At 44.6% G+C, this 13635-nt stretch overlaps 1 protein-coding gene across 1 annotated transcript in view; it reads right to left on the bottom strand.

The window, feature by feature from the left end:
• Positions 1–13085, bottom strand: part of LOC138497458 (desmoglein-4-like) — a 147114-nt gene extending 134029 nt beyond the window's left edge. The window contains exon 1 of the mRNA XM_069620958.1: positions 12814–13085. Coding sequence (XP_069477059.1) covers positions 12814–12861 — 48 coding nt within the window. The 5' untranslated portion in view covers positions 12862–13085. The remainder of the gene's footprint in view (positions 1–12813) is intronic.
• Positions 13086–13635: the final 550 nt, after the last annotated feature.

Genomic DNA, 13635 nt, shown 5'->3' with positions numbered 1-13635 from the left:
ATGTGTTTTCCTCACATCTGTTCTCTGCACTGAAGACTTGTTTAAAACAAGCACTGGCAAAGCTAACCGCTTTGGCTTGTGCATTGATTAGACATTTGCCAGGCACTTGTAAGATATCCCCTCATACACCATTTTCCAGCTGTTGCCATGTTATGGCCAGGTAGTATCATTAATGCAGAGCTTGGCAAATGACTAGCACACGCCTACACAGACTCCCAAACGGTTGGTCCCTGCCAATTATTGTTTTTATCATTAACCACTGAATTCAACTGGATGGTACTCAATTCCTACGCTCGGATGGATGACTGGCACACCCTGCCAGGATTCAAACCTGCTCCTGGAAGCTGTGTGTACTCATCTCTGAAGCTTGTACCTAATGCCTTCACATGAGTTTCTGCAAAGCATGCGCTCTGGTAGTGGAAATCACTGTAGGAATACATTGCCCCCTTATTCAGGGACAGCTCACACCTTAAACAAATGAGTACCAAACGTTCTCGTCATGCACTTCGGCGGTCCGCCCACAGGGCTGCAGATAGGGACTGCTGTTTAAATATTGCGTCATTCAAAGCAAACACATTTGAGAGACAGAGGAAGCTGGTCATGAAAACAACAGAATATTTTCCTTTCTCAGCACCGTCTGTTTCTGTGTTTGTTTTGACGAGCTGAAGAATGACCTCATGGCCCAGCACCACAGCAGTGTTGTGGGAAGCCATGCTTGCCGTACTATAGCCACAGGTTTCTTATGGACACAGAATGTGTTTCATTGGTGAATGGCGACGAGTTTCTTTCCTGGCTTCCTAAAAGCTCTATTTTGTTGCTATTAAGCATTTTACAAAAACACCCAAAATAAATAAATACGCACGGTTCATATACAGTCGCCCTCACTAAAAGGCCTTGAGCGCCCTATGACCACATATAAGAGCTGTGCCATAAGGCCGACACAAACAATACGGGTTCAAGCATATGCATGCGCTTTATGGCTTTAAGAGGGTCTTGCCTAGCCCCGGCAGTCTCCAAAAACTTCTCCTGAGCCGGGGCACTGCCGGGGCTCCGTTGACTTCCACCACCCCGGTAATCATCCCAGAAAATGGGCCTGTGCACGCCAGAGTCCGAAAGCGCAAACAGGGATTATTTGCAAGCAATGAAAGAAACTTGCTTTCACTACTTGTAAATGTACCCCTTTCATGCTTTCAGGCTCCTAACTGCTCCTAAATACATTGCATTATGATCCTTGATGGCGCTTTCAGACCCCCAACGACCGCTCAATTCAAACCTATTGACGGGCCAATTCAAACCTATTGACGGGCCGTTAAGAGTCGGAAAACGCGTGTGAGGAGCATTTGCAAGCAGGGAAAGTGGTCACACACCTGGAACACAAAAGAGATAGAAAAGCATTTGAGTTAGTGACCAAACCCATCTTTTTACACATAAGAAGATGATTATGGGGACTATCACACTTGTTTCTAACGTTTCAAAATGCTATTTACTTAGGGCCTGATTCATGGAATTGTCTGTGCGGATAATATGGTACTTGCGCGTGCAACTGCGTGCAAATCCACCTTCGTCGATTCATGGAATCGAATCCACAGTACTTTTCTTGGACTTGCGTGCAGTTTGCGCTGGCTCGGCACATCTGTGCATGCCATTGAGGGCCTTGCGCAAGACTCCAAGCAGAGCGTGGGCGTGGCTTGTACAGAGGGCTAGAAAGGGGGGAAGAACTTGCAAAAATGTGGGAGTCCCGAGGGATGGCCTGCAGGTAGTTCCTTACATGCCCACTATTGCGCGGCACGAGACGTATTCAGGGATTCGATCGTGCAACGTCTCGGCTGGGAAATGACCATGCAAGTCCTTCATACGATCTGCCACTCAAAGGCGGTCGTAAGTACACTTGAACCTAGGATTTGCATCACACAGGTCGGCTCACATGTCATAATTTGGGGTGTGTGTACTCAATCAGGGTTTAGATGTAACTTAGAGGTGTACCTAAGCAATGTAGCAGGGTGCAGGAAGGTTTTACGGGGGTTTGCACGCAAATTTCCCAAGTTATTGCAGAGTTACGATTTTTTATATGCATGCTGTCGGGTTGCTGGATACAGTTACGGGGGACCCCGTGCAGGATTCCCGAGTTGCAGGCCTGCTTACGGGGGACCCCACACACTGCTTGAAAGGTGTGTGTTTTCGTGCCCGGGGTAGCTGTTCTGGCTGTTCCTGCTTTGCGTGTGGGCGGGTCGGGGGCGTTTCAGTCGGGACTTGCGAATACGGTTACTTTGCGCTGTAAATTCCCTAAATACGCGGGGCATGCATTTTTCTTTCTGTGTGCAGGCTCATGCAGTGTCTTTCTCAGCACGTGGCCCTTGAAGGATTTCTACGCACATTACCATGAATCGGGCACCAAATGTTTATGTGCATGGATTGGTAATGGTAAGTATTAACAATGTTAATAATGTTGAGTTCCTCACCTTGATCCATCATCAGTGCTTTAAGTGGGACACATTATCTCACCACGGCCGCAGCGGCAATGGGAGATGCGCCCGCCATTAAGTCAGGCAAGCTGACAGAAGTGCCAGCCAATCACTGCGTCCCTCAAACAGTTTGAGCAATGCTGTCGCTGGCTGGCACTTCTGTCAGTCACTGTGACTTCCTCTGGTGACCACTCGGTCAACAGAGGAAGTTACTGTCCTTCTGTTTCCCCACGCCCTACCCAGGTCACTGAGGCATCTTTAACCATCAGCAAACCTGGGGAATCTGTATCATATTTCTAGGTTTATAAAAAATGGCTTGAAAAGTACACAATTCAAGTAATCTTTTAAAAAGCTTTGCCAATGGAAAAAGACGCCTCAGGCTTCTTTGTCCATCGGGAGTATCTCCCCAGCACTGAAATCTCTACATTGGCTCCCAGTGGCTGCAAGGATTAAGTTCAAGACCCTCTGCATTGCCCACAAGACCTTCTGAGGCCTGGGTCCTCAATACCTCCAACTCTCTCTTCGCAAACACCTTCCTACTCGAGCTCTTCGCTCCTCCACCTCCAACTCCCTCAGGGTCAGTCACTTCTGCAAGGAACGGGTTGGTGGTAGATCTCTCTCTCCGGCTGGGACCTCCATCTGGAACAGCCTCCCTTCCTCTCTGAAACTTGTGGAGAACCATCTCAGGTTCCGGGAACACCTCAAGACCTGCATCTTTGCTTCTGCCTTCTCTCTTCCTCTCCCCTGCTGATTTCCTGTCTCATACTGCACTGGTCACCTGGCTATCCTCTAATTTTGGGCCCAGGTCCCTGCCCGCCCAGTTGCACACTTGCACTGCCTCCCGGCAACCCTTGCACTTGGGTCTGTATCTATAACCCTACAGTCCCCATACCTGCACATTTGGACACCTGCTGTCTACACTTAACCTTGCACCTGCCTCTTGCTGACCGCACTTCTTGTTATTGTTTTGATCCCATGTACACCACTGCCTCCCTGCCCTGTTTCCTGGCACTCCCCCCCTCTCGCCTGCACTTGCGCGATCTCAATATCACTTGGCCAAGTAAGATTGTTGTCTCTGTCCTCCCTCTGTTCCCCCTTCCTTGCCTTATCGTGCCTTGAAACACTTGTGTATAGGCGCGTTACAAATGCCATATCATATCATATGAAAAGATGGATTGAATTGTGTAGTTTTCAAGCCATCTTTAAGTACACAAACCATAGTAAGGCACGCAAACAAATATATCCATGTGAGCATTTATATATTTATGTGCATACCTTACTATGTTTTGTGTACTTTTCAAGCCATCTTTCATAAACATAGAAAATATGTAACTTATTTCTATATTTATAAAAGATGGCTTGCAAAGTACGCAAACCATAGTAAGGTACACATGCAAATGTATGAATGCTTGCATACATTTATATATTTGTTTGTGTGCCTTACTATGGTTTGTATGCTTTTCAGGCCAGGCCCCCTTCATGCAAGTCACGCCCCAATGTTATACCCCACTTAAAGCCCTGACCGTCACCCACTGCATGCTTTAGGCCACACCCATCATTTAGGCCACAGCTGGCGTTACAGCCCATTTCTCACCCCACTTAAAGCACAGACGCGTTCCTTCATTTCACATTTGGGTTGTAATATAAGGTTGGCTTCTGGTACTGCACCGGCCAGGTAGGATGGTAAATTGGTTGGCATTGCCCTGTAGGTGACCCAGGTCGCAGTGAAGATGATACAGACCCAGAGTAGGAGCCAATGCAAATCTGTGGGGGTGGGTGTAATGTGGTAGAGGGAAACACCCACAAATGAGCCCCGCTCACTGAAGGTTGTTGACTTACAATTCAATGCAAAGGATTTGCTCTAGCTTTTCTTGATGCCAAGTTACCCCTGTTGATGCCACCTGCCACTTTTCCATGATTGCCAGATGCCCCCATTCCTGGCAGTTCTGAAACAGCACATTTACTAGGACAACTGGTCCAGTTTTTGTTTAACAGGGACTTGGTGGTGCAGCATAAATGCCTGGTGCCCAGAGCTGGTATTTACACATTCTCTAAAGAAATGTAAGTGCCTCAAGACCCACTGGGTAGGGCCAGCACTGGACACACATTCAATTCAAATGAAATAAAAAGAATAAAATAATATATTTCACAAATATAGAGGCTAAGTTGATTCAGTTCAGCCGGCCCAACAGACTAATTAATGGTCCGGGAATGACTGGTTGATACATTTTGAGTCTTTATATGCACAGCCTGAAGGTGGCGTTGTTAGACAAATCAGGGAACTTCCCACGGAAGTCAGTTGTTGTGAATTGAATATCGACTACGAGAGTGTGTTGGAAGTGATAAACAAGATGAGTTCCTCTTGTGCCCCTGGCCTTAATAAACTTTCAAACCTTGTATTCAAGGGTGATCCGGCTGCATGGGCCACAACATTAGCTTATTTCTTTGACGACGTGGTCAATATCGAGTCCTTTCCTCATTTCTGGTCAACAGCGCATATTGTGCCCATATATAAAAAGGGGGCGAGATCAGAGCACACAAACTAAAGGCCGATTTCCATACTTGATGCTTATGGTAAGGTGTTTGCATCTATTCTACTTCAGCACCTAGAGAAATTGGCAAATGAGAATTGACAAATGGCAGATGGGTTTCAGGAGGTACATGAGAACATCTTTAGCCAGCCTCATGTTAAAGTGCGTATGAAATGTAGCTTGGGTGGGGAAGTATGACTCCATTTACAGTGCCTCTATAGACCTGACAGCAGCATTTGATGCTGTTGAGCGCAGAATTGCATGATCAAAATGTAATAAGTGGGGCATTCCCAATGGTCTGGTACAGATGATAATCAGGCTTAATGAGAAATCGAATATCCAAGTTCGGTTAAATCAAAATAGGTTATTGTCTCGCCAAATCCCAACTTTTCTTGGGGTCCGACAGTCTGCTATTTAGCATCCTGCATGTTCAATCTTTTTATGGCAGACATAGGAGACTTTTTGGAGCCAGTAGCTTTTGTAACCCCAAAACTGCACAACCTGAGGTTAGTTTGGATTGTATTTGCTGACATTGTCTTAATCTTTGACTGCACTCAAATAGGACTACAAAGCTTAATTGATGATTTTATTAATTTTGCTAATATGCACTCCCTTAAGATCAACTACGTAAAAACTAAAGTAATGCAGTGCACTAGATGGAAAAAAGGAAGCACTTTCCGTTGGCGGATTGGGTTGGATCCGGTGGAGAAGGTTGAGAGTCTTCTGTACTTGGGTTTTCTGATCACTTCAAAATCACATAAACTTCAGTTACAGAGTGTTTGAAACATCGCACAATAGCCCTTGTAAACCAATTAAGTAGGGTAGATGCGAAATATGGCAAGTTTTTCGTTGATTCCCTGTATTAAGTACTTTGAGGGAAAAATCATCCCTAAACTTATATGGGATAGAAGTGTATTATTTAACTACCCTGGAATACGTGCCAATTCTCAAAAGGTTGATATGAAGTAGAGCTCTACCTCGCTCAGTTCCATCAAATGCCATCAGGCATGAACTCGGCCGTGTTTCGATGAAAACCAGAGCGTACTGGACATGTCTCTCACTTTTTAGGAAGATCATGTGTCCCGCTGAAGGCTCCTTGTTTGTAGATTTAAAAGTGATATTGCAGGAGAGAGGTAATGGGTTAGTGCAAGACTACAATGTGTTCTGTTGTGACCTTCTAATGAAAATGGGCTACTCTTTGGGTGAATTAGTTGAGAATCCAGTTAGAAGTAAGCGCTCATTATATGATCTTGACTGGATTGACACTACAGTCTACTCATAAATATGTGCTGCGCGACCACTTGCAGGAAGATCACAATACGTTGGGCACGCTTGAACCATACCTCGCAATATACCCAGACAGGAGTACCCACGTCTTTTCCTTCGCTTTAGATGGAATCTTGTATTGACCATGGAGATTCTGGTAAGATATGGCATGTTGCAATCTGAACATGCTTTGTGCAGATTCTGTAATGGGAAAGATCAACGTGAGACCCTATCATGGCTCAAATCGAGGGTACACGCGGGGGGACGTAGTCCCCGCACTTTATTCAGAGGGTGGACTCAGTCCCCACAGCTAAAATGAGAAACATTGAATGTGCTCTTTGAAATTAAGCCAAACTCGGGGAGCAAACTGCAGTAGTCGGGTTTGTAGGCCGGACACTTCAACACTGCACTATGTAACCTGATGAAGAATAACAAACAACTAAAGGTGAAATGTCCCATTTTGGTACTGCAAGTCCCAGGGAAAACATTTGTATTGGTTCTTGGAGTTTAAAACATGCACACCTTTTAATAGTTTTCAAAAACACTATTAGAAGAAAATATCCTCTCTTGGTTTTGTGTGTGTGTTGATTTTATGAAAGGCAAATGCCATTCCTGCCGAGCAATTTGGGTGGTTATGCAAAACCAATTTAATGAAATGTGCATATTTTACCTTGATATGATAATTTCTGGCTATGCCACATCCCATTCGTTTGTTGATGAGTCCCCCCACTTTAATTTTTAGGACTTCACCCCTGGACCCTATAACATCTGTTGATTTATTGTCCCGCGGTGGTGGGTCTAAGGTGGAACTCACTGAAAAGGTTTTTGGGATTATTGAGATTGGGTGATCAAGAGCTGGCCTGGAAATGTTGCCTAGCGGGTCGAACTACATCTACAGTAGGGCCAGTAACGGTCTTCTTGAAATCTCTGAAGGTTGAACACCTGAATGATATAACATCTCCTTCGCAATTGACTACAGGTCCACCCATACCCACACCATGTTAGTTAAGCCCTAGGTGTAATTCCTGTTGTGATGCGGTGGAGTAAGAGTCATTGTTTTTCCTCTTTTTTATTTACTAAACTGGAACAAGAATAGTTTCTTTTGAGAGACGTAGTTATGGTTTTATTCAGGGGTGTTGCTAGGTCTGGACAAGATCAGGGGCTAAGCTAATGTCTGGACTGGCGGGATTCGGGGCTAGCTATAGCCTTTTGCTTGTGGCCCCTGAGTTATATCCGGTGCTACAACCAAAAGACCAGGGGCTATAGCCCCCTTAACCCCCCCCCTAGCAACGCCCCTGGTTTTATTTTTAAAACTGTGATTTCTTTTAGTGTTATAATATGTACTGTTTTATGTTGTCTAATTATGATTCTATGGTTTTATGAGATTGTTGTTTCCCTTCTCTTAAGAAGGTTAAATGTTTACCATCTACAATAAAAAGGTGATTTCTTTAATCACCAGTAAATTGCATGCAATGGAAACGTAATGAAACTTAAGTGCATCCCTTTTCCGTATTCTGACACAAGCATTTATTTTTGAATGTCATCTCTGTCATGAGCAAGATGGCGAAGCGCAAGGTGCCGCATTGCATATCTAGCTCAACGCACATTTTGCATATGATGAAAATGGAAATATTTTATGAATTAGCAAGATTTCCATTTTGCGCAAGGCGGTAAATTTGCAGAGCACATTTGGCTGCGTTGAGCTTTCTTTTGTGAAACAGACCCCATGTGTGCATGCGTTGCCCTTGAAAGAGGATGGATGGTGTGCTCTGAGAACTAAAGACCCCCGCACTGGTGCCAGCTTCATTCCTACCACTGTGTGGCAGTGGGCATCAAACCTGAAACACCCTTGCCCTCTCCGTGCATGCAATCAGATCGGCGATCTCAAGTTGTCCTACAACAGGTGTATGTTGCTCCCTAATTTCTCTGAGTGTTTTTGTATTTTGATACTTAAAGCTGGACATATATTACTATAAAAAACAAATGACAAGCATTGTGTATTCACAAGATTGGGTTGTTTTACTGCGGTCACCGTACCACGGACTGAACGTTCCACAGCCATTAGGGGATTAACCGGCCGTGGCCACAGTAAAGGAGAATGGTAAAGGTGTGGTGAAGTGCGAGGGGGCTCCAAAAAATGACAAATGCTGAAGCAAAGGAAGGAAAAAAAAACAGGTGTCACTGTGTGAACGGTGCAGGGTGGACAATTCAGGGGAAAGATGGAAAGGTCTCTGCTTGGATTCCCCCCTAACACGGGGATAATAGTTTCTCCCAGGGGCATGCACATACGCTTGGCTTAGTAGCAACTGGGAGAATAAAAAGGGGCTAAAATGGAGCAGTGAGCGGCCATGTCAAGGTGCCTGTGTAAGCCGGAGTGGGGGCACCTCACTGCAAAGAATAGCTGAGGAGAACCCCAGAGCGGCGCAGCAAAGATAGGCCCTGCAGGAAGAGCGGCCGCAGAAAGAGCAACTGCAGGAAGTTGACCATAGGCCCCTCTTCACACCAGCCACGAGGAAGCATGAGCTCTGCGTCCACAAGTTTGATTCTAAATCAGCTTCATTGTGGTTGATGAGAGGCCACATAAACTGGGCGGCCGCTCCTTCACCTCAGCACACCTCTTTTTCTGGTACAGGAGGGCGGGGCCCAAACATTCGCCACAAATTCGGCCCAACCCTAGTCTTTGATTCATCTTAGGCCAGTTGAGGCAACTTAGATGGTTTAGCCTTTCTGTTGCCCTTTAGCCAGATATGGGCAGCAGTAATTAAGAACTCGATGCTGTGAGGAATACACCCAGGGCCTGATTTACAACGCGTTTTTTAATGGGATTGCGCCAGTGTAAAAGGTTTTTGTCAAACCCTCCCACATTCTTGTTTTTATTTGTTTGGATTCTGGTACTTTGTGTTTCGCTGTTTTTAGTACAGGACTATATGCCCCAGAACGCAAAGAAAATGCAAATTAAAACCTAGGACTAAAGACGCTGATCAGACAAAACCTTGGTCAACTTGCGACCTCTGCTCTATTAAAAAAAACCCACAAAGAATAGGCCGCTTTACAATACGTTACATTGTAACTGCAGTGGAAATCAAAGTATTTCTTCTGGAAGTAAAACCAAGTATCTACGTGGTATTAATTTGTCACTTTCATATTTATTATACTGCAACATTTCAAATACAAAATATATAGAACTTTGGCTGAAAAGCGCAAATTCAGCCTTCTGTGGATAATTAAAAGTTCTTACTGCTAAATATTCAATTTTTCCAGATACCCCTTTTCTCACGCCTATTAATAATTCACAAAGCTCCAAAACTGGAACAGCTAATTCATTGTGGTAATGTATGGCAGGGGGTGGCACATTCCAGAAGCGACGTGTTGGCAGTCTGCAGGATATGCCTGCCAGGCACAATGTTAAGCAGGATCAGAAAAGGCACTTTCGACAGAGGATGTACATGGTTCCCCTTACACGTGATAGGAAGTGCTTCGATTTCTTAACTCTGCGACCAGATCTATATTACAATAGGTCTGCGACAACATAATAATAAGCATTGCATATTCCGGTGGACTTTAAAATAGGCAAGTGTAACCCCTGTTGGCATCAATGATACTGCATAAAGGAATGGTATAATTCCGGCAGTTTGTTCCAGAGTTTGGGCACTAGGAAAGAGGTCACAGTAGGCGGGTCGCAAGCCAATTATGTGTCTTGGCTACTACTCGGCTCCTAGGCACAGTAGTTTGGTGCATTGGTAAACATGGGCGTAGACGGCATTAGTCCTTCATGAAACGATGCCTCACTGATTGCAACACACGTAATTTCATACCTAGAAGATAGTTTCATACACTGAACAAGCCAGAACCAATCTGAATCAACCCCTTACCTGTTCCTGCAAAGTCCTTGAATGAAATAATTGTTTGTAAAATGTTTTGCTTAGACCTACCTTGGTGAGCTAGAAACAGTGCGACGTGTTTCACTTCACTTGCTGCCAAAGTCAATGGCTTGTCAGACTGTATTAAGCTAAACATTAAGTAAAAGAGCGCCGGCGCAGTCTCTTCCCCATAACCACATTAGAGTGGGTGTTGCAGGTAGCATTTTGAATAGACACATTCCAACAATAACTGAAAAAGCCAACGTCAACACAATCACAAACATATTAGACCTGCCTAAGTATTCACTGAGGTTGTTTTTATCCAAGAGATTGCACACACTATTTTGTGGGGGTGTTTGTGTACAGCAGGGGTTTGTCTGGGAGAACACACACGTTTAGGATAATGAGTTACTTATTACTGAAAGTGACATTAAAAAAGTCAACTATTCTCAAATTTTCCAAGTTGTTGATCTCAATTTTGAGTTGGAATGACCACTTATTTTATCCCGAAGAAGTGGGTGGTTACTAAAAATATGAACTTGCGAAGCGCCGTAGAGGAGCAGGCTGCGTCTCCTCCAGCCAATGGAATGAAAAATTGAGGTTTCAGTTTTCAAAACATCATGACGCAATCTGCCAGCTGTATACACATCCAGGTCACCAGGTGGCTGAGGACGTCAGTCTCTAGAATGGGTCTCCCCGTTTGCGCACCATTCCATATTTTTATTATCGGGTGCTTTATTCCATTTGGTTCGATACATTTGAATCCATGTTGCAACGCCCAAAAGGCAGGTGCTTGGTAAATGAAATCCCCAGTGTAGATCTGGGGACACAGGCATGATGCCTCCATGTGGTTGTGAGTATTAAAGTTGTGGTCTTTAGCCCATCAACTATACCCATCCGAGTTTCTCAGCGCAGAGAGACTGGCACAAATAAACAGTCATCAATCACAGTGATGTATATTCATTAATTTAAGCTATAATTCTCTCGAATTGAATGGCCATCAAAAACATTGTATTGTGGTCCGTGGTAGCTACTATGGCATGTCTGATATCTAATATTAATAATAGAATATACCATTGAAAAATGCTTTGTAAATCAGGCCCACTATGTTTAACAGTTACTTGGATATAGTAGAATGGGCAATAATTGCAGTGCACACTATAAACTGCATTGTCTTTTGCTCATAAAGAATAGGTGACGTTATTGCCCAATACAATGATACTTATGTTTTTAAAACATTTTTCAAATCTTTATTTAATTTTCCAATCGTAAATTTGACACATCTGAATACAATTTAGGAATAGTATAAACCTCTGAAGGCTACAAGGGCTAAACCTGGTCTGCCAGCATATAGACTAGTGAATATCGGCACGTGCCTAGCCCACTGAGCTGCTTTGCCTGCTCATGTAAAAACACTGGCAAGCATTTCGGAGAACAGTCAGAACTAAGGTATGGGGTGTATGGTTTTCTTTGTGGATAGCTCACGGGTTAAGCACTTGTTTCAGACAGGGAACCAGCCTACACTTTGCAAGTTCGAATACCATGGCAGGGCCGACTCACCCCTTCATCCTTCGAAGTTCAATAGCACGTGTCATTACACTGCTTGCAAGATGGTGGCATCCAGCATGCTGAACTTGATAATACCACACATTAATGTGGGACACTGAAGAAGACATGTTGTTATGGCAGCTTATTATTGCGTAACATGGGTGTACTTTTCACACATTAGCCCTAAATGGAGGAATAAACTATGAGCCTGATTTACAAAAACATTTTTTTTACATGGGAAAGTCCCATTGAAAACGTGTTTGTAAATCAGGCCCTGTGCCTCTTAAATGAGAATGAGGCTAGGCGACGTATACACTGTTGACAACTGAAAAGAGTGTCACTTTAGTCCAAAGGGTAAGTTAACAAAGAGCTCACTGATTCCAGTCACACACGCAGTGCCTTAAAACCAAGTAAACTTGAACCCCTTTGCAAAGTAACCTACAGTGTGCAGGAATAGCTACTGTCAGTTGAAGCCACACTTCCGCCATCCCTCCCCAATGGAGATGAAGCCCGTCTCAGAAGACCAGTCCTTCCTTTATTGCGACTTGAAGAAATCCCTCCATTTTAATATATTGGGCGAAAAGTGTCGCTGGACTCGGTGTACTGTTTATCCAGAGTGACCGGGGATTAAAATAACGGGTACGACACAATCCCTTACATAACAGCTGCCCGTGTTCTAATGACATGTATTTCGCGTTGCATATTGTCATAGACCAGATTGGGGGTGGTGGGGTCTGTTCTTTCTTTTGTGGTGGTCAATTAATATAAAGTGCGCCATCACTCTACTGAGGGAAAGCGAGATAGAAAGAACGGCTCATATTAATAGCCTCAATATACTGTCCTGCGTATAGAGCAGGTCTCAAACACATAGAGACATACTGGTGTTCACAAAGGGCACGTGTAGATCCTTTACATGTCCAACACTGCCGGGAACACTGGGACCATGCCCGCTCTTTTCAGTACACAGCCAATGTATATTCTTGAACGCATAAACTATGTCGAGAACACACACACGATATTGCCACCAATTATATATCAACAATCCAGTCACTTTCCTAGCCAAAATGCGCCCCGTTATTTAACAAAAAGTGCTCTTTAAAGATACGCAATACAATAAGACAGAAAGCATATGTTAATATCACTTACCGCGAAAAGAAAGCAGGCAACAGCCACCCTGACAGGGAATGAGTCCATGGCTGCTGCCGTCGGTAGGCGCAGATGCTGGTCCTGTGGTGCCTGGCAGCAGCTCTTGTTCCCTTTGCCCTCAGACTGTCATCTGAGGTAAAACAAGGAACAGATACTTGGCCGGGACTCTTTCACCTGGGTTTCAGAGGCGTTCCCGGTCTCTGGAGTGATGCACCCGTGAAGATGCTGTGCGGCAGAGTCACCTTCCCCACCCAGACCTCTTGGGCTGGTCTGGCAGCATCATTACTGCTCCCAGCAACAGCTTAGGGACACACCCCGCTTCTTATTGCAATGAAACTTTTGTCTCGCATTCCCGGGAGAAACTTTGCCAGCGGATGGCAAGCACTTTTGGGAATGTACCAAGGAAAATTAGCAGTTACTCAGACATGAGAGTAGAATTTCAGCCCATATCTTGCTGTTAGCATGCACACGTTATTGGATGAAATTCCTCACCCGTGTGATGAGGCTCCACTTTCCTGAAGCGGCAAGTTATGTTTATCTCCTACTTCCTATGCATTTAATTCTCTAAGGATGTCTGCCCATTGGTGACTGAACATGTAAACAGCCATCCTTACCCTGGGACCCGGCTTCCCTTCTGACCACCTCCTTTTTTTAAAATTCACATTCCCTTACACCAAAGGAATGATAAATATCTCGGCCATTGTATCCTCACATACACATTCTGACCGAATTGCACGAGCTGCCCATCGTCTCAAGTAGCGCGTGTTGCATGGGCAAGCCCCGCTTCTGTCCTCAGTCCCTGCCTCAGAACATTAAACCAAA

This window comes from Ambystoma mexicanum, chromosome 5q (genome assembly GCF_040938575.1).
Source record: "Ambystoma mexicanum isolate Mex_15411 chromosome 5q, UKY_AmexF1_1, whole genome shotgun sequence".
Lineage (NCBI taxonomy): Eukaryota > Metazoa > Chordata > Amphibia > Caudata > Ambystomatidae > Ambystoma > Ambystoma mexicanum.
Note: the sequence above shows the minus strand (reverse complement) of the source record. Positions and strands in the feature narration are given on the sequence as shown.